At 41.6% G+C, this 23,195-nt stretch overlaps 1 protein-coding gene across 1 annotated transcript in view; it reads right to left on the reverse strand.

Moving 5' to 3' along the window:
• TUB (tubby bipartite transcription factor) overlaps window positions 1–13,354 on the reverse strand; it is a gene marked incomplete at its 5' end in the record, with an annotated part of 16,125 nt that extends 2,771 nt beyond the window's left edge. Inside the window, 6 exons of the mRNA XM_010194235.1 lie at window positions 5,053–5,167; window positions 6,775–6,887; window positions 7,451–7,642; window positions 8,509–8,630; window positions 9,559–9,630; window positions 13,187–13,354. Coding sequence (XP_010192537.1) covers window positions 5,053–5,167; window positions 6,775–6,887; window positions 7,451–7,642; window positions 8,509–8,630; window positions 9,559–9,630; window positions 13,187–13,354 — 782 coding nt within the window. The remainder of the gene's footprint in view (window positions 1–5,052; window positions 5,168–6,774; window positions 6,888–7,450; window positions 7,643–8,508; window positions 8,631–9,558; window positions 9,631–13,186) is intronic.
• Between the last annotated feature and the right edge of the window lie 9,841 nt (window positions 13,355–23,195).

Raw genomic sequence — 23,195 nt, forward strand, 5'->3', positions numbered from 1 at the left:
GAAAGTGTAGAAATAAAGTGGGCAGCAAAAACAAATCTGTGGAAAATACAAGTTCTTCCATTAAACCTGTTTTGATTGATGCCTTTCTGACCAGCTTTTCACAAAAGCGTTCCACTACCCTCTCAAAACACGACCACTAAAACCTAAATAGGCCTAAAGTCTTATATTTACCTGAGGCTTCCCGCCCCCCAGAAGCAACTAGGGCCAAGTATTTCAGTAACTTGTCATTTACTTTTGGAAAAGGGTGATATTTTCCAGTCCATGCAGTAAAATGTGTTCAGTTCTGGGCCCCTCACTAGAAGAAGGATGTTGAGATTCTGGAGCGTGTTCAGAGAAGAGCCACAAGGATGGTGAGGGGTCTGGAGAACAAGCCTTATGAGGAGCGGCTGAGGGAACTGGGGTTGTTTAGCCTGGAGAAGAGAAGGCTGAGGGGAGACCTCATCACCACCTACAACTGCCTCAAGGGAGGTTGTAGAGAGGTGGGTGCTGGTCTCTTCTCCCAGGTGATGGGGGATAGAACAAGGGGAAATGGCACCAAGGGAGGTCCAGGTTAAAGATAAGGAGGAAGTTCTTTACTGAGAGGGTCATCAGAAGCTGGAACAGGCTGCCCAGGGAGGTGGTGGAGTCACCATCCCTGGATGTGTTTAAAGAGTGGGTAGACGAGGTACTTAAGGATATGGTTTAGGGGGTAGACAGGAGCGGTTGGACATGATGATCTCAGAGGGCTTTTCCAACCGAGCGATTCTGTGATTCTGTGAAAATCTGATTGCCTATTTCAGAATTAACTGCGGTAGATGACACAGTGACACCTCTGAGATTCCATCTCCTCGTGTTTTGTGCTACTTTTTCTTCTCTTTTTTTATTGGTCACACGCATTTTCTTTTCCCCTGCCTTTCCTACGGGAAGGGCTGTGGACACACACTAAGGAATCTCAGGAAGGAAATTCCCATTGGCACTCTTCACAGCAACGGACCACGAGATGCCAAGAACTGGACAGCCCCAGGCTCCAGCTGGTGCCGCTCTACCACCGGGATATTTAGAAGTGATATATTCAAGATGTCTCTGTTTTGATCTACTTAATTAAGGTGTCCTGATGTTAAGGAACACTAAACTTCTAAAAACACCTCTACTTTGGCAAGTAAAAACCCATGCATCTCAACTCCCTGGTAAAATCTGAAAATACCTGCCTAAAATGTAGTCACGCAGAAGTTTTGTCATCCATCAGACCTTTGAAATGACTTTGGTTGTTTCAGCAAACCATCTGGAGATTTTCTACAACTCACTGAAGATTTTAATGCATGCAAGAAAACTTCAGCTGAGTTATTTTTACTGAATACTCTTGAAGCAATCCAGGCATATTCATATATCTTCATAACTATATACGTTAAAGGAAGATTCTACCTCTCTTATGAATCATTTGTGTCGTGGCCTTTGGCAGAGTAAACTACTGTTATCAGTTCAGCTGGAAGCATACGCTTGGTTTTGCATCACACTGAGACTCAAACTAAAATGACTGCCAGCAGATTTTATAAGCAGGAGAGATTCAACATGGCAGAAGACGATTTCGAAGCAAAGATTCTTGTGCTCATTTTCCACTAACTGCTGACAATTTTGGTCTTCTCTGCAATGCCTTACAAGCTTTTCTGTTCGTCAAGCTGCAGTTCTGCTATATACAATTAATTTAAATGATGACTGGCATTGTTCAAGGTAAAATTAAATAATAGCACTGTATCACTTCCCTCCCAACAAGCAGTATTATCACTTGGGAAAAAAAAGGACCATATTCTTTGGATTTACTTATAAACACTAAAATAAACACTTCTGCCAATTGATAAGGTCACTAGTTGCACACTGCATCAGTCATCAATTATATCAAACGTTTTATTAGCAAATGCTACCCTTTTGCTATAATCAGGATACAGAACTGAAATTCTACAAACATGGAATATATGAGGAAAAGAGTAGGGACAAAAGAGAACCTTTAATTGAAAGCAGACATTTCCAAGCTACCTGCATGCAAATAAAATTAGTTCCCCTTATCTCCTGTCTCATTCCCTGCTTCTCTTTTATTTCCGTCCACTATTTTCTGTGTGTAAATTCAAGACTACAAATGGGATTATTAGGGAAACATAGGCCAAATTTTGATTTCACACCTTTTTAATGCCACTGACAGTCTTAGTTTATGGCTCAAAATAAGGGCTGTCAGCTAGGAGAGCCCTATTGACTCAACCAGTGTGCCGATAATTTAAATCAGCTGAGGACCTGGCCCAGCACTGCTTAGAAGCTGCAGTCTGCCTCAGCCCAGCCGGTAAGCTGTTCACCACAGTAAAGTGGACCGAAAAAGCACAGAGCCACCTTCAGTGTTGCTTTTAAAAATCTTACACACCTTCAAAAATTATGTAAGCATTTTGCTTTGGTGGCAATAGTTGCCATGATGAAAGGGGCAAGGTGTATATTCCAGCTCCAAGAAGCTTCACGATTCAATTACCCCAATTTTCCTTCAGCCACTTCCCTTTCCAGACTTGATTCACACAACTGTGCCCAGTCTGTAATAAATCCAGTAGAAAATATCACTCCATAGAAAGCCCGGGCCACAGAACCCACCGCACTGGGGTGCAATGCGAGTGACTGAGGCCTGAGCAGAAGCATACAGTTTTACTGCGTTACTGAGACCTGGGTCACACCTCAGAACATCCACTGAGCTCCCTGCCTGCAGAATCTGACACCAACTGAATTGTGAGGTACTATGGACAGAACGGAATCCACCACGTAAAATCCTGGCACAAATGGTACAGTTACACCACCTTGCTTCTCAAGAAATTTTGCCAAGTGATTCTGAACTCAGCCATTAGGTGCTGCTGCAGGATTATCAATGCACTAGTCTGCCATCAGCAAGGAGAGTAAAAACGATTAATAGCACCCGATAAAACCGGGTCTTTGCGCTGACTTTATTTCTGTTCCCTGAAACACGCCCTAAGGTGAGCTCCACAATGAGAGTTCTCAACACATTCATCCCACAGTCAACAACAGATGCATCACCAGCTTCTGCTGGCGTGAACTGGATCTGCTGAGATAATTCAGCAGGTCAGGCTCAGCAAGTTGGTGGAAGCAGGTACAGCTTGCTCTCCAGACGGGTACTTGATCGGATGAGCTGAGAGACAGTTGAGAGGCACAGTGGTGCTTTCAAAGTATTGTTTATTATAGTTTTTGCCGTAGGAAAAGTCTCAAGGCAGAAATTAAAAGGTTACCTTAGGACAAGGGTGATTCGGGAATGCTCTTTCAGGCGTTCTTTGCTGTGGGTCTGCTACAGCCAGGAACAATAATAGCACTTTAGCAAACCTGGCTAGTAATGAAATATCATTCTGCTTTCTTTTTGTCCTCTGGCCATAGCACACCTGCAAGCCTGCTGCCTTTCTCCATGATTATCAAAAGATCAACAGAATGAGTCATTTTCTTACACAGCTCTACAAGTTTTAAACTGCTGATCTCAAAACAGACATACAAAAGCAGCTTTTCTGAGCCGTATTCTCCAAACAGTGGCCATGGTTCTGTTCTTTCCAGCACACTCACTTCTAATTACCTCTGCTGACTGCAACTGAGTTTCTTATTTGAAACATTAATGGTTCGAATGTCATCGTTGTTGATTTATACAAGCAATGCCCAAGTTTTTTAACATACAACTTTTTTAAACTGATTTTTTTTTGTTGTTTTCTTCTTGTATTTCCAGTTAGCACGAGAAGATTAGATGCCTGGCTCCAGGGTGCGCTCTCCTATATGAATCAGTAAAATTACCTTTATTAAATATGTGAGTTCTCCTATGTAAACCAGTAAAATTACCTTTATTAAATATGTGAGTTCTCCTAGGCTCTTACTGAAACTTCAGTCAAACTCTAAACTGACAGAAAATCCTGGGCTTTCTTGTTAAATCCTGCTACCTGGATTTTCTGAAATTCTCAGGGAGTTTCAAATCCAGCAGCAGTGGAGGGGAGGGTCTCTCTGTGTGTCTGCAACCATAGGCCATGCGCATGCAAACAAACCCACTATTTATTCTATATTCACAGAAAACTGCATCCTAAGCAGCAGAAAAAGAACACATTAGCCACTAATACTGCCACCCCTCAGTGCTCTCAGCATTTTGCAAGGAAAGGCTGGCTCCCTGCTTTCCTTTTCCTGTACCAAAAGCTTTTAGATGCATTGCTCCCCCCATCCTGAAGCTGACCTTTTCAGGGATACATTCAGTGCATAGGCAGGCTATATTTGGGGATGGCTGCACCTCGATCTGACAGAGCTCCAGGAATTTTTGCTTAGAGCTGCTCAGGAACTTTACAGAAAAGTGGTTCCTGGGTATTTTGGTCAGAAGTTGTTGTGTTGTGAAAACAGAAAACTTTCTGTAGTGGTGTAAGTACCAATTTTGACTGGAAGAGTTTCATGGGCTCAGAGACTTCTGGACAGAAAGAATACTCTCACCAAAACAGTCAGTCATGCAGTAATTATGAAATAACAGCAACCGTGCTTCAAGTCTTGATGGTCTGCATTGCCCCTAACAAGTGCCCTATAAGAAGCCAGTTTTCCTCATTCAATCAGATTTTGGATTTTGTTTGCAGTTTGCGTGATTTCTTTTCCCCCGGTAAATATGAGTGTTAGCATTTTCAGCCACTGCTGCAGATCTAGCTGCCCAGCTACCTGCGTTTTGGATCAAAGAGGCCTTCTCCAAAATGCCATTACAAACGATCATGCCCTAGTGCAGCAATTCCATGTTCAGGAGGCTTTCTTGGATGGCGCCCGCAGGCTGTGAAGCATCCTACCCCTTTCAGAGGGTTATGTAAAAGATCCGGCACCTTCTGACCAACTGGGCAGCTTGATTCTGCGCACAACATTTTTCATCTCTACTTTCCACTGAATTTCCTGGTTTCTCCAGTGAAGATCAGCTGTTTGGTTACATCAAAGTATGAATGCTGATTTACATAACTGTAAGTGAGGAGGAAATTCAATGTGCTATTTCAGAAACTGAACTGCCCTTTCTTGCACATTTTGCCCATGAGCAGTACTTACATAACAAATAGCAGCTAGCTCCTGACGCAGGATACTCGCCTCCAGGCTTGATGTTGTTTTCATTGGATTTACTCCATTGTCATAAACTGTAAACTTAGTTCCCATAAGATTTGATCTATCAAAAAAACAGAAAATCCAATCACCATTTGTCAGTAATGCTGCCCAAGACATCTATCCTTTACTGCACTGTAGCCCCAAAGAAAAGACAAAGAAATAATATAAAGAGTATAAATAGAGTTGTTAATTCTAATGCCAACTAAATGGCAACTCCTGGATTAAAAAAATGTAAAGGTACATTTTTGTGTACAGCAGAGTACACTAAAGATCCCTTATCGTTACACTGGACATTTCTCATGACAGCTTGCAAATCAGTAAATTCAAGAAAGCAATGAAGAAACACTCAGGTGGGTTATTTTGTTTGTTTGCTTGGTTTTTAAAATACGCTTACTCTCTACAAAACTATCTGCTCTCTTACCTGACTCCTAACTCTGTTAGAATACAAAAAGTGATTTTCATAAAGTTTTAAGAAAGATCAGTCTTTCCTATTTAAATGGAAATCACACCAAGGAGTGCAAAATACAACTTAGAACATACTCAAACAACATTATCCTCACTCTGTATTTGCACTGCAATAAATAGCACACAAAGTTCTGAGATCCATGCAGGCAAATGGCAATTAGCAGTACAGTCCCTTTAGTGGGCACAGAAAACCTAAAACATACATTGAGAGGCTGCACGTAAGAATCACAGAATCACAGAATATGAGGAGTTGGAAGGGACCTCAAAAGCTCCCCCAGTCCAACCCCTGCCAGAGCAGGATCACCAGAGCAGTCACACAGGAACACGGCCAGGCAGGTTTTGAATGTCTGCAGAGAAGGAGACTCCACAACCTCTCTGGGCAGCCTGGGCCATGCTCTGCCACCCTCACACTGACAAAGTTTGTCCTCATCTTCAGCTTGAACCTCCTATGCTCCAGCTTGGGACCATTGCCCCTTGTCCTGGCATTGGACATCACAGAGCAGAGCCTGGCTCCTTCCTCCTGACACTCGCCCTTTCCAAATTTATAACCATGAATGAGGGCACCCCTCAGTCTCCTCTGCTCCAAGCTCAAGAGCCCCAGCTCCCTCAGCCGCTCCTCATAAGGGAGATGCTCCACTCCCTCCATCATCTTTGTGGCCCTGCTGGACTCTTTCAAGCAGTTCCTGTCCTTCTTGAACTGAGGAGCCCAGAAGGACAGGGAATTGGATCAATAAGGATCAACAACAGACTAAGGTATGATGTGGTGACAGACAGAAAAGAAACACATGGTTCTGCAAGAATTCCACTATTTGTAAATAACACTAATTAGGATCTTAAGAAAAGGGTGAAACCAAAGAAAGTTTTGGCTTGTCTAACTTCCATTCCAAGGTATTTTTATCAACAGAGGCTAGACACAATGTACTCGTGCACTTCTGAAAATCCCATTAAGATACGTTGTGCTCATACACCCTTGAGAATCTGGCCTTTGAGCATTTAAGAGCTATATTCCAAATTAACAAAACATGATCTCGTATGTACTTGAGGTGTTTTGAAAACGTGCCTTGGATACAGGTAAACTTTAAGACCATTATCACATGATACAGTCAAGCCTCTAATTAAGACACCATAGTGCCTTACAGGTTTCTTAATTTAAAATGAACTTTATATTATATAAAGAAAATTCTTAGATGTATCAATGTTTACCTCAGTTTTCCAATAAAACTCTCTCCACCTCGAGACAGGTCAGTTGGGTCTATGGAGATGAGGTAATTCGAGGTTTTACTCTTCTTCCGTTTCCTTCCAGCTAACAGGAACACCTAAGCAGTGCGAAAAAACATATTCTAGAGTGCCAAAGGGGTTAGCACACACCACTTCCTGCTTTGACATAAGGAAACCATAGGCGATTTTTCCGTCTTCCAACATCACTAACGAAGCAACAGAAGGTGTCCTGGGACTTAGCAACACCAGATAAAAATCTGGAAAGGGAAAGTGACTTCTCAACCACTCAGTCCATTATTTATGGCTTAAATAATTAAATTAGATCTATTTTGTTAAATGCTTCATTCTAAGTTGCTCTGGCTCTTCCAATTGAATCGAGATGCTTTCCAGGCCACAGAATGGAGACAGCCTCGACTGCTGACTGTCACATAAAGGTGCCATGAATGGAATACTTAAGACCAAAGATTAGACATATGAAGAAAGGCAGGAGAACAAAGTGATACTGTTGTTTTGCTTTTGGAAGACTGTAGGGCAGATCTCAGAGAAAGTGAAAATATATTTAAAATATAACATTATATTTTCTTTGTAAGACTTCTTCAAACTTTTAATAATAATTTTATACTCAGATGCAACTGTTATGCCATTCAAGTTATTTTATGACCTTTTTACCATGCTCCCTTTCCAAGTGGAGGTAATAAGTAGGGTACATTCCTCGGTCCATTCCCTTCTTGTCTCTTGTGATTCTGCATTTGACGGTGACACCCTGTGGAGCAGGTCTTACAGCAAATTCCTCCAGGTCATCGACATCTATGAGAGGCTCATTTGTGGAAGGACTGGGGGCTGAGGCCGCTTCCTGAAACAGTAAGCAAAACTCAGGTTTCCTTGACTTTAATTTACAAGGTTATAGGTAAGGAATGACATGTGATGGAAGCTGCACTTTAAAATAAAATAAATACAAGGCACATGATGTCTTCCCCGTTCTGATTCTTCAGCAGCCTTGAAGGCAGCTTATCAAGCTAAGGATCTCTCCCCATCCAATCGGCCAAGCTCTTGGCTACCAAAGGCCCAGGGAGCACTTCTCTGTGCCACTGATGCTCAGCCTGCACACACACCTGGCAAAGCAGGACACGGCAGCTGCACAAGCAAAGTGCTGCAACATTACAGAGCAAACCGTGGCTCAACCCTTCTCTTTCCAGAAGTCATACCCAAGGACAGTGATGGCCTTTGATGAAAGGAAGAGATAGGATGGGGAGAGACAGATTAAGCTAAACAGAGATATGACAGAGCTGAGAAGTCAGAGCAGTATATAAAAGAGTGGGGCACCACCAACTGGTTTAGCTAAAGCCTGCAATTTAGAATATCTGAACAAGTCGAAGTCTATTTTATGTTCGGATGGCAGCAGTGAGAATAGGGTGGTTTCAGAATGCTCAGAAAAAGGCAATAGAAACAAAAGATCCTTCTGAGCACCTGCAAGAGGCAGAAAGGTAAATATTTACCATTTACCTTCCTCTTCATTCAAGTTCAAACAATATTTGCTATTCTTTGCTCCAAGTCATTCTTTTCCTTGCTTGCTCCTGTGAACGCTGAGAGCTATCACAGTAAATCACCTTGGAGATACTCTAGCGCATATTAAAACAAAACAAGAAAGCCAGGCCTATGCTGACTGCTCTCTGAAATCACACAGAGCACAGCATGCACTTTTTTGTCCTCGCCCCTTACCTTATTGGATTTCTTGCTTGTGGCAGAACCAGGCCGGGTGTTACTGTTTAACTGTGAAGAACTGGAGCTGTCTTCATCTTCCTCATCCTCTTCCTCATCAAAATTCATGCTGCTTGAAATACCTGAGGAGAAAGCAGTGCACTTGATATGAAATACTAATACATTAAAGCTGTCAATACTTGCTGTGAAATATCACATATTATACTGTTGCACCCTTAGGCTCACGGGTGAGAGAGGGTGTGCATGAGGGGGCCTCACTGTGGGAGGCAGTGTACAAATACGTGGGTGAGACAGTACCTGCCTTGAGAAGCCAAAACATCTCAGCAAGTGAGAAAGGAAATATCATGGTTTCCATTCCAGAGAGAGAGAGGATCATGTCACCCAGTGATACAGGAGCAATATCCAGTTAGGAATTAAATCCAGAACTTCTTAATCCAATCAAGTACTTCAAACACAACACAGAATCTTAAAGCTGAAATTGGAGCTGAGTGGACAACCTATCACAACCATTTGGAAACCTTAATAATTAAAATACAAGCCCTCCGACAGCACAACTGTTCCTATGTGGTCTGATGAAAAGCAGATCTTAGACCAAGAAGAGACATTTACATCAAGGAAACGTTCTCATGCACATTTACTTCATGTAAAAAACAGTCTTAGCCCAGGCCAAAGAACTGCCTTACAGCACTTAAAAATCTGACTTTACAAAAATTTAAAACCTCAGACATTTCAAAGGGAAGCACAACCTTGAACATCACATAAGACTTAGCAGCAGAAAGCATCAATGGTGGGACATTTGCCAGGCCTAGATTTTCCAAGGAGTATCATGCAGATGAAGGCACCCTGTACTCAGGTTCAAACTCTAAGTCCCACATACTAGAGGCTAACTATGCAAAATTTTTTCCTAAAAAAAAAAAAAAAAAAAAGAAAAAGCCCACTTGGTCCAGAATTTCCACTATTGGTAAGTCCAATGCAGAAGGATAAACGAAAGGCAAAGATTTCCAGAGCCAAGCAGCATGGGCATAATTAACTTTTTCCTTCTGTACTTACCAGGAACATGATCCAGGGCGACAAGACTGGATTGGGAGGTGGAAGAGGACCAGGATGTGTTTGCATGGGGATCTGGGAAAGGAAAAAATCCATGGGCTTGATTCGGCAAACCCTTAATTGAGTGAACAAGCCTAACTTGCCAACAGGACTCCACACAGGGACAAAAGGCTTACTGGAGAGGGCCAAAATCCTGCTGCCAGAATTCTCAATGATGGACATTTTCTCTTTCTGCACTATCAAATTCACCTTCTACCTGCTGTCACCGTATTTTTTGGTACTTTGAATAAAGCAAAAAAGCCCTGGATCACAGAGCTGAAGCTTCAGAAAACACTATCCATGCTAAACTGTTGTGCCACAAACCCTTCTGTGCATGATCTGCCCTGAATGGGGGCAGATTTTTGGCCTACTTTTGAATTCGAACCCACAAAAAAATTAAAACTGATCAACACAAGTGATATAGACAGATTTTACACAAATATTTGTTCAATAACATTGAAAAAAGTATCCAGATTCATATTCAGATGGTCTAAATTCTACCTAATCCCTAAAGCCCTGTGTGTCCTCATGATCTTTCTTAGGCTCTGTAAACTGTTCTTCTGGGACTTCCAGGGATACGCATGGAGACTTTCATGGAGCTGAGTCTTTTGGAATATAAACTTGGACTGCACAAGCAGAAACTGAACCAAAATCAAGCACAGAAATACTAATGTTAGAGAGAATATCAGTAATGGTTTTCTTCAGTTCAGATTTTGGAATGGAACGAGGAAAAAAAATACACCACAAAAGGCATTTAAATCCTTTTTATGTTGCCGCTTCCAATAACTTCGACGTACATCTTTAAAACAGCTATTGACACCAGATGCACGCTGGATAACACCACAGTAGTAAGAGCAAGTGCATATAACAGAAACATATGCAATGTTTGTATCTCAGCCAGCTGCACCATGAATATTCTCGCTATCCACTTCTTCAGTTCCCCCAGTCTGGACACACACCACACAGCATGGCAGCAGCAGGTTTCAGTAAGATCTGGTTATGCAAGGGAGGCCTGAGTTCACAGGTTAACAGATATTTTCAAAGCCTGTAGAATTCACTCATTATGAAACACTCATTAATCGCAAGCATTATTTCTTAATACTGACAACCACATCCTAGTCAAATCTGCATGGGTAATAGAGACAGTCCACATTTCCTTAGCTGGCAGCTGTGCAATAAAGCCACACTTGCATATGCACAGGCATCATCAGTTTATTTCTACATCCACGCTCGCTATTTCAACACCGACATTTTGGTGGTGGAAATTCCGTGCCAGCCTTAGAAAAGTCTGCACTCAACCTGCGGGTAGGAATGCTTCAGAGAGCTCCCAGAAATCAAATCTACTCCTTCCCCACATCTCAAAACAGTTGTATCTTCAGGTGGCAAAGAAGCAGGAAGACCAAATTGCTCATTCCAAGTCTTTACAGAAACATACAGGAAACTGCTAAATGCAAAGATTAATGATTCGGTGTTAAAAATCATGGAAGTCTGGCTCTGTCCTAGCGACTCATTTGCCACAGAGGAACTCTACGTATTAAGACTTCTGAAATCAAAAGGACAAATGTTTCCTGCAGGAAGAAAATTATTCTAGTACGGCCATTTCCAATAGAAGAAGAAATTAAATAAAACACTTGGCATTTTCTTGCAAGTGGCATATTCTTTTAACACCCAATCTCTTGTCCTGTAACAGGTGGCTCACTGGGGAAGCAAAACCACAAAACCACATGCTGTCAGAGGCTTCTCTCCACTAAGTTAGTGTCAAAGAGTAGAATGGGCACAAATCAAGCCTGCGCTAATCTGATTAATGCTTTAGGCTGGTTAGCATTTATCTGTGGTGTTCTCCTTTTGCTCCTACTCCATGCAAGACATGGACTGATGTGAGAAATCAGAGAAATCTTAATGCTTATCAAGCCAACGGGGACCTGCCTGTAAGGACATACCACAAGCAGAGAAGCAGCATGGAAAGCCCCAACTCTACGTAAAGTTTCCTATGAACACTGGGATGCTCAAAACTTTCTAACAAGCCTCCTCTGCTAGTATTAAGCAGCAAACCATACTCACACAATAAAAATATTTTATGGAGATGCTGCTAGTTGCAGTCTTGTCTTAATACCTCTCTTTGTATCTCGCAGAGCATAGCCGTGTTGTTAAGAAAAATGAGTAAATCTCAGCATTCCTATTTTAGAAAAGAGACCCCTCCCCATGCCCTGACTAGAAGAACACTAGTGGCCCACTCTTAGCAGGGTCTGTTCTGATCAGGAGTATACTCAGACCTGCATTAAAAAGGTGGTATCATATATTGAAGAATATGAAGCAACAAAGCAAACCAAAACCAAACCAACCCAACCCAACCTCACCCATTGCTTCTATTGAAAAATAAACAAAAAATTAGGCAGAAGAGAAATACATTTTAACCTGGAAAAAACATCAAACTTAAACATTTTCCCCTAGAGTAAAAATCTGAGTGCTCTGACCTAATTTGAGAAGTCTGCAGATAGTTTTTAAGTCAATCAGCTTTAGTAAGTAGGGTGTCTGATGATTAAATATTCTGAGCCACGGTCTGAGGCAACACAATCACCACACAGATCAGAACTTGTTAGTCATGCCAACATCCCTCCGACTCAAATGCCCAGGAAATACCACACTTGGGAGAAAATCTGCCCATTTCAGTTGAAGTTGCTCACATCTGAAGAGTAATGTTCCAGAAAAAATGAATCTTAGTGAGAACTGCTCCACAGACAAGAGGCGGGCATTTAGGTATGAATGGTCTATTCTAGATGAGTCAAGTTTGCACTTACATTTTGCTCTTTATACACAAAGAGCTTATTCTTAAGGCATCAGAGCACTCTTGGCTTGAGCCATCTTTGCTTTAAAAGCTGTACACCGAAGAAGAACAACTCCAAAGCAAATGCCTTCAGAAAAAGCTTTGTGAGGATTTCAGGATTTTTTTTTTCCTTCCTACAGTTAACATCCAATGAGAGACAGTAACAGTGCAGGAAGGAAGAGACGGATGCATGAATGTGCACATACACAATCTGTCTCCCAAATCATGCATGCCTCTAGAAAAAAAAATTACATTCTAGAACATTTGAGGATTATGCATGGGAAATGCTGCAGAATACAGAGTGCGGTAATTTTCCCCTTTGCGAGCATGAACAGACAATATGAAAACATGAACAATGTTTAACTGATAAAACAACTAAAATTAATGTTCTACTTTGCATATTGCTAGTCTATACTCTTTTTTTAACCTTCAAGTAAGTGATTTCCAGAATCGTACAACAGAAAAATGTGAACAGATGGATATGAGCATTAGCATCTGTCTGGTACCTTAACAGCAGCACTGCATTGCACTGCAGATGGGAAAGTGATGTCCCTGAGAGCCTGGAGAGCTCTTGTTCCTTGGGACAAGAGAGAACCTTTTTTTTTTAATTTTATTTTGAGATAATAGAATAGAGCTTAACAGGCTCTGAGGAGAAGAAACCCAGCGTAACAATCTCTGCTTAGACCTGGGCTGAGAATGAGAACAGGAAAAGGAGTCAACGTACATAAAGCAAGCAATGAGAATATGAAAGCAGCTTTAGGTACCTACCTTTTTTCTGCATTGCTGTTCTAAGCTCTTGTTTGCTTTGCTGTTGTTGGCCACTAGCCATTTTCTCTCCATCATCTTCATCATGGCTAGACTGTCCAACAGTGAGAATCTGCACTTGACTTCCTATCTTCTGAACATCGTCTTGAAAAGCAGCTGGGCCATCAATCCCTGTCAGACAACAGCAAAAGCCTCAGTTGTCTTTGTGTCAAGAAGCTACTGAAAAGAGAATTGCTCACTCCCAAAAAGCATCTTTTGTAAGAATCAGAGATTAGTGGTTCACATTCCATTACATTTCTAGACTTAAACAAAACTACACATACTTCCCACATACTCTACTAGAGAATCTAAGAGAGGTGATGAGGATTTCACTGTTGCATTCTCCTCATCCCCAAAGCACACCCATTCATGCACCAGAAGCACTGACAACTAAATAGAAAAGAAATTCACTGGGGAGGTTTGACAAAGAAACTACTCCAGAAACAGATAAACCTGAGTTCCGGATTATGCCAGATCCCCTAATACACAAGACTGCCATTCTGAACCAAAGCTTCAGAGTTTCTGATGCCTGGAAAATTCACAGCTAGGTCCAGCAGTATACACAGCAGGTTAGCATGCCTAAATATACCTGCTGAGATTAAAACATCAGAGCAAAACTATAAAGAAGATCTTACATTTCCTTGGAACCTCCACCCACCAGGCACGGCCCTGGGCAACCTGCTCAGAACAGGGTTGTGGGTCTAGGCAGCACCCAGAGGCACCTGTCAGCCTCAGCCACGCTGCAATTCTGTGGCTTCTGACGACGGTCAGAAAGAAACTATTACCTCCTTACAGCTTAAAGTAAAACACCTCTGAAGACAGCAAAATGAAAATACAGGGTGGGGTGTGGGGTGTTCTTGGCACAAACTACCTTCATTGTTTTGTCTTCAGGACAGCAAGTTAAAATATCAGACTGCAAATGTACGTCAGCTTTTAGTTAAGACTTAGTGCTGGTACATATTACTAAATTAGCAATATAAAAGTGCACTTTTGCATCAATAGAAATGGTAATATTATCACAGAATCATTTAGGTTGGAAAAGACCTTTAAGATCAGAGTCCAACCATTAACCTAGCACTACCAAGTCCACCACTAAACCATGCCCCTAAGTGCCACATCCACTTTTCTTTTAAATACCTCCAGGGAAGGTGACTCCACCACGTCCCTGGGCAGCCTGTTCCAGTGCTTGACAACCCTTTCAGAGTCCAAACAAAAATTCCTATTGCCCAATCTAAACCATCTACATCTATACGGTTGCTGTTCTGAAATTTTCGTTAATAAGCAAGTAACACTGTGGAGAACTAGCAAGCAATGAGCTACGTCAGTAAAAGAATACAGTGCTCCTCAAAACAAACAGAGCTGAATAAATCCTGTAAGAAGGAGCTGTAGGGATTGGGATTTTTTCTGTAGCAGGAATTTCCAAGAATACCATTTCAACCCACTTTGCCAACAGCTGTCAACTAGCATTAAAAGACAACTGGATTATACATTTTGCATGCTTAACAGTACTTTGCCATTCTTGCTGTCGCTGCCACTGTGATAGGAAGCGTAAGTGGAAAAGAGCGCAGTCCACACCCTCAGGAACAGGAACAGCTCTGGCTCTGCAAATACCTAACAAGATACAGTCCAACACTGCAGAAGTATTACATTCACAGAGTTCAAGATCACAAGGAAATATTGACTCATCTGCATCACACTGACCCTTATATGGCAATTTCTGCAACTCTGTAAATTCTGAGTTGCTTACAGCAACAACGAATAAATAACCTGTCCATCCAGCCTTGAAAGACTAAATAAAGTTCATAGAACTGCTCCTCTCATCTTGCTAGGATGAGAATTTCAGACAGGAGCTCTGTGTGATGCAGAATGAGCAGTATTGTTTCCTCTGTTGCAGATATAATATGGCAGTGAACAGAACAGCATTTTCCTTAGACATTATCTCAGGATAAGGCCTAGAGCAAAGGTGCTCTAGAACAGACAGGTAGCTGCTGAGATCCACTGCGGTATTTTTAACAGCTTGAAACATTATCCATCATCATTAAAGTGCCTGCCTGAAGTTAGGTTTTCACGTTATTACTCTGAATTTTAAAAGTGTTAAGCATGCATGAATTTTACAATATGTTCATATCTCATGCATCTCTATCCTGCCCCTTATTAAGCTTTGGATGATACAAACCTAATTTTGAGAACCCATTTCAAAAGGAACAAAACCCTTTAGTTATTCTACTTCAAAGCAGACCCTGATCTGCAGCAAATGAAACGTTTCCAACAGCATTAGGCATTGCACTGAAGCTGCTGTTTTCTGATGCCTGCAGGACATCTGTGCTCGTGTCCCACGCCGTCATGAACATCACGTATTCTTAGGCATCAGGACAAAGACTACACTGGCAGGTCCCACTTTTAGAGACGAAAAATCAATGTCAGTATTCTGCACAGTGCACTGCTGGTAGTGTGTGTTATTAAGCATTATGAATGGTTCCACTGGTGACTCCATTTAAGGGAATGGGAGATGCAGCACGACAGAGAGGAAAATAAAAGAATGTCTGTCACATTAGAATAGTGGAGATGGTTCATAGCAAGTGCAGCATTAACTAATATCTGAGTGTGTTCAAGCATCTTTGTAGCTTTGTATGCATGTGTACAATGGCATTAAATGCATTCATCCATACACATTTATTTTTTCTATATCATGCGATATAAACCTATCTTTGTAAGTCATAGTTCAGAAGGCAGCTTTACCTACCTAATGTCTGAAAAACCACTTCCAAGCTTGTGTAATCATGATACTCAGGGTGGATCTCTCCCTAAGTTCTCACTTTCTTTGTCTCACTGAATCCTTTCCACTCACTTACTGGAAGGATGGTTCACTGTGCAATAAAACAAACCATTCACATCTACATTTAAACATTTCCCAGTTTAAGGACAGAGTCAAGAGAGGCAAAGAAGCTGAGTGGGCTGTGCCAATAAGTCTTTATTCCCACAGTTAGCATTTTCTACAGCTTTTCCCAAAAGTCAGGTTTAAAAAAAACTGATGGACACATCCTTGAATAACTGCTAACAAGAAAAGAAATCTTTGAGAGGCAACTGTGAAGGAGGGCAGAGAGGAAAGAGGAAGACTGAAACAACCCCCACAACACCAGTCCCTTCATCAAAGGCCTTCTGATAAACTTCGACACGGGCATGTTTCACATGAAACCTAGAAGTACCAGAAGTTAAAACAAAGAGATAATGAAAAAAAAACGCAACAGACAACTGGCACTCACTGGCACTTCAACCCTATAAATTACTAGCATTTTAATCCAATAAGCTATTCTTTATCAAAGCCCATATTCTGCTAGCATCTAAAATCTTCTAGCCAGCATTTATAAATGGACAGTACCATGCTCTTAAAAGTCTGTAATCTAAACTACCCCACAGAAAGTTTTTATAACCTGGATTTATCTAAATTCTAAGAAATTCAAAATACATTAGGTAGACACACTCTTAACTGATCTCAGGTATGGGACTTTTAGATAGGCTTTTTTTTCTTTTGTTTTAAATCCAGAAAATATAAAGTATCATCACACAAAAATCACAAGATTGAGGTCTGGAATGCAAGGAAAGAGACAGAATTATGCAGTAAATAAAGAAGAAAACTGCTACTGAAAACCTTGGGAAATGAATGAAGTGAAAAAATTTTACCTAGTGTTTCTGACATGTGAGAAACAAATCTAAGCTTTCATTTAATTCATGATACCACATTATGCCTGTTTGAAACTCCAGCTTCTTACAGATGGACCAACAACCCAAAATCCATTCAGTTTCACTGGATTTAGTAATGACAGTACATCTTGAGGATATGAAGTAGTGACCTCCTTTTATTGTTCCAATCCAGCAATTAAAGGAAACTTCTTTATGGGAGGGTCACAAGGCAAACATTCCTCTAGCCTACAACCCCAGCAGCTTTCTGCTGAACAGCTTCCAACCATTTTGATATGTCCTGTAGATAGATGCCAGAATGAATATAGATGAGCCATCCCAGTTCTACTAGATGTAGTTCACAGATTCACAGAATCACAGGATATCAGGAGTTGGAAGGGACCTCAAAAGCTCCCCCAGTGCAACCCCTGCCAGAGCAGGATCACCAGAGCAGTCACACAGGAACACGGCCAGGCGGGTTTTGAATGTCTGCAGAGAAGGAGACTCCACAGCCTCTCTGGGCAGCCTGGGCCATGCTCTGCCACCCTCACACTGACAAAGTTTGTCCTCATCTTCAGCTTGAACCTCCTGTGCTCCAGCTTGGGACCATTGCCCCTTGTCCTGGCATTGGACATCACAGAGCAGAGCCTGGCTCCTTCCTCCTGACACTCGCCCTTTCCAAATTGATCCCCATGAATGAGGGCACCCCTCAGTCTCCTCTGCTCCAAGCTCAAGAGCCCCAGCTCCCTCAGCCGCTCCTCATAAGGGAGATGCTCCACTCCCTCCATCATCTTTGTGGCCCTGCTGGACTCTTTCAAGCAGTTCCTGTCCTTCTTGAACTGAGGGCCCAGAACTGAACACAATATTGCAGATGTGGTCTGAGCAGGGCAGAGCAGAGGGGCAGGAGAACCTCTCTGCCCTACAACCACCCCTTCTCATACACCCCAGGATGGCGTTGGCCTTCTTGGCTCAAGGGCACATTGCTAGTTACCAAATTTCTTTCTGATAAACTAAGTCAGTACAGACTACATGGAATGGAGGCTATCGATCCTGAAATATATCCCTCCTCCTTGGCCCTGCAGCACTAGAAGCTGTTTTGTTGGGTTTTTTTTTACCCCCACAATAGTACTAGTGCAGTCCTGGCCATCCATTTGAGCCTCATGCCTTTTTATCTCAGCTTCACAATTATTATTACTTATTTCAATTATTACAAACAGTTCCCAATTCACAATTGTTATTACTTATTTCAGCTTTTCAGGAGGTCAAATGAGAGGAAAAGACTACGTACTACCAAGGTATGTATGACCAGGGAAAGTTCAGAGAGACAGCTGATTATGCGGCCACCATTTATAGACAAGCATGAGATCAAATATGAGGAAAGATTTTGTCACCTGACAATAGTGCACAATGGTAGTCTTCCAAAATTTACTTACAGACTAAATATGTGACAAAGTACCCAGCAGCAAACTGCAGGCATAAGCATAGTGAGTCAGCTCTCCAAAACACTATGTATTTGCCTGTATGCTACATGAATCTCCCGTAATTGAATCTTGCAGGAAAAGAACCCAGTTGTATTTGTATATATCATGTTCCTCTCAGCATGTATTTATACATGCAAACATTCTGTTGTGAAAAGGTTTTCAGCAAATGGTATTTCCTCTTGGTTCTTTTACATGAACTTGTAAGTACAGGAAAGAATGATTAACTGATTATTTACAGAGAGCCTTTAATGCACTTAGGACACCATGAAAAAAACAGATTACTAAATTATTTGAAAATAACTGTTATAATAAATTAGGAATTTCTTCATAGGATGTTTAAACTAAGAAAGAAACCAAAAAGAAAAGTATCATACATCAGAGCGAACTAACTGAGCTCAGTGACTGAATGGTAAACAAGATAATATATCAGGAAAGGAACATAGTACAGAAATCAAGTATTTACGTCCCTACGTTACACACTGCAGGATACAAAAATTCTTGTCCTCATTTTATAAAGCATTTAACACACAAGTTCAACACATGCAGTCTGGCATGTTGCTCGTGAAGTGTTAAGAATATGCTTAAACGCTTTCAGATCACCTCTGAAGAGCTGACTGAGGCCAACAGGAGGTCTCGGGAAGAGAAAATCTCAAGCCACATTTTCACACTAGAATTCTTCTCCTGTAATGTGCCTTTAAAGGCAAGATATCAGGTTAGATAAGTCACTGCTCTGATAACACCCCCAAGGCTGCAGCCAGAAGCCACATTGCAATTGCAAATGGCTTTTCAAGAAGACTGCAGAGCAGATCTTCCTCCCACTCAGGGATGGCAGCAGAACCCTCCAAAGGCCAGCTGGCCTACTCCAAGGTCAAAGACAGGGGGTTTGTCCTGGGAGAAATCTGTTCTTATTAGACTGACACCAGAACAAATAGAATTTCTGTCCTTTAAAGAACTTGTCTTAAAGCAAACCCTACTTCGGCTTTTACTGTCCCACGTGTCCTACATTTTGAGTTAAAAAGACAAAACAACAGTTGATTATATTCTTGAAATCTGTATTTATCAAGAAGTGTGACCACTGAGTGTAATAACATTTACTTCCAGAACAGTGGTACAAGAAAGTAGTATTGCACAGATCAGTAAGTGGGAAAGGTTCTTTCTCAGAATGATTGCTTAGGAAGCTCTAATAAAATGGCTAGAATGAAATACCATGAAACTGCATCTTCTAGAAATTTAGAACTCCGCTGCTTTAAAAAATAAACATGTATCTCTAGATGTATCTCTCTCTGTTCACTATTGGGTGAAATTCTCCTCAAAAAGAATTTACTGGAAAAGCAGAATGTTTTTTCCTCCTTTGTAAATGCAGGGGGAGCATTTTTTTGGTCTATTTTTTAGGACCGAATACTCTTAAGTATATTGTAGCTGTCAATGCCATTTCCCAGTATCCTTCCCTGTGCCTCCTTCTCTGCAGACATTCAAAACCCGCCTGGCCGTGTTCCTGTGTGACTGCTCTGGTGATCCTGCTCTGGCAGGGGTTGGACTGGGGGAGCTTTCCAGGTCCCTTCCAACTCCTCATATTGTGTGATTGTGTGATTGATTCAGTTTATGCCTGTTGTCATGGGGCTGTGCATCCACCAATACAGGTTTAAGCAACTGCAAAATCACAAAGGGATTTGTTTATAGGAAAAGAACTTTTTATAGGAAAGTTTTTTATAGGAAATAGAACTTTTAAGGACCTCTGGAGGTGATTTAGTCCAAACTTGCATCATAAGAACTACTACTAACACCAGATCAGGTCACTAAAAGCAAGTGCTTGAGCACCAAGCTCTATGTTCACCTTGATGAAATCTAGAAATCTGTAGCAAGAATTGAGCTTTCATAAATCTGGATCCTGAGGAGACCAAAATGACTTCATCACAATCAAGTTCATGTGTTGCCAAAGCCTAGCCTGAAAGGGTCGTCAGATCTGGAAATAACTTTTCTTGGCGGAAACTCATTGTTTCTCTTACCCTTTCTCTTTAATACACAGGGAAGTCAAGATAAATCTACTCCAACTTCCCTCCCCCCATCAGAAAAGAAGTCTTACAGTGAGAAATGATGCTCCTTATCCAACAAACGGTGCTGCTTTCTTAGTCAGCCAGCGGTAATGTGGTTGCTTGTTACATATAAAAATGGAACAGGATGCACAAATCAAAACAAACAGACAGGTATGAAAGAGAGAAAAGAAACACAGAAGCAGCAAACCAAATCAAAACATGAAATAGCCATTGTGGCAGAAAAAGTGCTGTGTGTCAGAGTAGCTCATGTGCTTTCTGATTCTCATCAAGACAGCAGGTAATACCCAACATACTATATGCTTTTAATGTACAGCACAAAAGAAAATTGCTGGGAAGGTATTGTTCATTTGAACACTTTAAACACATCCAGATTCCTGATTTGCATGACAAAAATCTTCATTTATATCCATAGAATCATAGAATGGTTTGGGTTGGAAGGGACCTTAAAGATCCTCTAGTTCCAAGCCCTTGCCATGGGCAGGGACACCTCCCACCAGACCAGGTTGCCCAAAGCCCTGTCCAACCTGGCCTTGAACACTTCCATTCCCATGGCAGTGTTCCCAGCAGGGTTTTCCTAGAATGTACTTGCATGCAATAAGTGCAAGAGTGCTAGGAAAAAAAACACCACCAACAAACAAAACCAACAAACTTTCACAGCATGATTCCTGAATCTTCATATCAGATTTCACTTCGAATCACTCCTGGCCTTACATAGAATCACTAAGGTTGGAAAAAACCTCCAAGATCATCAAGTCCAACCATCAACACCATCATGCCCACTAAACCATGTTCTGAAGTGCCAAATCTACACGTTTTTTTAATACCTCCAGGGATGGTGACTCCACCACTGCCCTGGGCAGCCTGTTCCACTGCCTCATAACTCTTTCAGTAAAGAAATTTTTCCTAATTTCCAATCTAAACCACCCCTGGGGCAACTTGAAACACAGGATCATAGAATGTATTGGGTTGGAAGGGACCTTTAAAGATCATCCAGACCAACCCCCCTGCAGTGAGCAAGGACAATGTTACTGGATCAGGTTGCTCACAGCCCCATCAAGCCTGACCTTGAATATCTCCAGGGATGGGGCCTGCACCTCTCTGGGTAACCTCACAGTGAAGAGCTTTTTCCTAATATCCAAGATAAATCTACCCTTTTCTTGTTTTAAACCATTACCTCTCATCCTATGGCTACATGCCCTAGTGAACAGCTCTTCCCCAGATTTCTTATAGGCACCTTTCAGGTATGGGAAGGGTGCTATAAGGTCCCCCTGGAGCCTTCTCTTCTCCAGGCTGAACAACCCCAACTCTCAGCCTGTCTTCCTAGGAGAGGTGCTCCAGCCCTGTGATCATCTTTGTGGCCTCCTCTGCCCACGCTCCAGCACTTCAATGTCCTTTTTGTGCTGGGGACTCCAAAGCCGGATGCAGTATCCAGGCGGGGTCTGACCAGAGCAGAGCAGAGGGGCAGAATCACCTCCCTCCATCTGCTGCCACACTTCTTGTGATGCAGCCCAGGATGGGGTTGGTTTCTGGGCTGCAGATGGACATTGGTGGCTCATGTCCAGCTTCTCATCCATCAGTACCCCAAGTCCTTTTCCTCAGGGCAGCTTTCCAGCACAGCATCTCCCAGCCTGTATCGGTAACAAGGATTGTTCTGACCCAGGTGCAGGACCCTGCACTTGGCCTTGTTGAACCTCTTGAGGCTAAATACTGTACTACCCATCACAGAGTTACAAAATGCACTGATCCCTAAGTTGAGAGGCATAATCAGCTCTACATGAGCAATTAGCCACATTCGTTTTCCTGCCGTATGTCAGAGTAACCTCTTTAAACAGACTATTTCCCTCGTGTTTGTCTTTAGCACATTGTTCTGATCATAGTTTCATCATTCTTTGAGCCACTTAAAAAAGCATTTCACATCTAAGACCAGAGTACAATCACTACACTACAGCTTCAAGAGCTATTCATGTATAATTCAGCGATTTTTGCTGTGAATTAGCTTATTATTCATAGGATCTGGTCTAAAGGATCTTTTTTCTTAAAGCACAAAGAACTTGGCTGTGCTTAGAAAGGTAATGCTCAGTATAGCTTAATACTAACAGAAACCTTTAATTTACTATTTTAGCATGTAAAGTGCATTCACCCCTCCGCAATCATCCTGTTCGTTTACAGGACATACAAAGGTTACAGTCAGAGTAGTCAGGAGTGGAGACAAAACCTGACGCAATTGCTAAGCTAAAAGCAGAGCCTGAAACTTCCAAGATTTGGTCAAATTACCAATGAACTTCATCAACAAAATCTCTTGTGCTACAAAAGTTTATAAAATCATTTAACCTTCATCCATTTGCATTAGTTAGATTTGAAGTTATTAGCAAATCCATTTGATATTAATATAAACTCTTTTCTTAAAGCTCACACTGACTTTTAAAAGTAAGTGAAAAATTGATACAAGTTCCACAACAGGGTTCTGCAACCACTTTCTTCATTCCTAAGTAACATAAACTACCTATGTCTGTAGTGGACTGATCAGTAAAATCCCTACCAATTTTTAAATTCGCGTTTGGGTTTACTTTTTCATTCAGTAACTAGATATGTTGCAGCTTTGTAAGGATGCAAGACTGGAAACCCAGTTATACCCACCTGCAAACACTCTAAGTTTAAAACATACATCAATGAACTGGTTAAATACCAGTGTTTAGGAAAAGTAGATGAACTGGATGAGGTGCTACAGGTATGAATCACAGAATCACAGAATATGAGGAG

This window comes from Mesitornis unicolor, unplaced genomic scaffold, assembly GCF_000695765.1.
Source record: "Mesitornis unicolor isolate BGI_N332 unplaced genomic scaffold, ASM69576v1 scaffold46811, whole genome shotgun sequence".
Classification (NCBI taxonomy): domain Eukaryota; kingdom Metazoa; phylum Chordata; class Aves; order Mesitornithiformes; family Mesitornithidae; genus Mesitornis; species Mesitornis unicolor.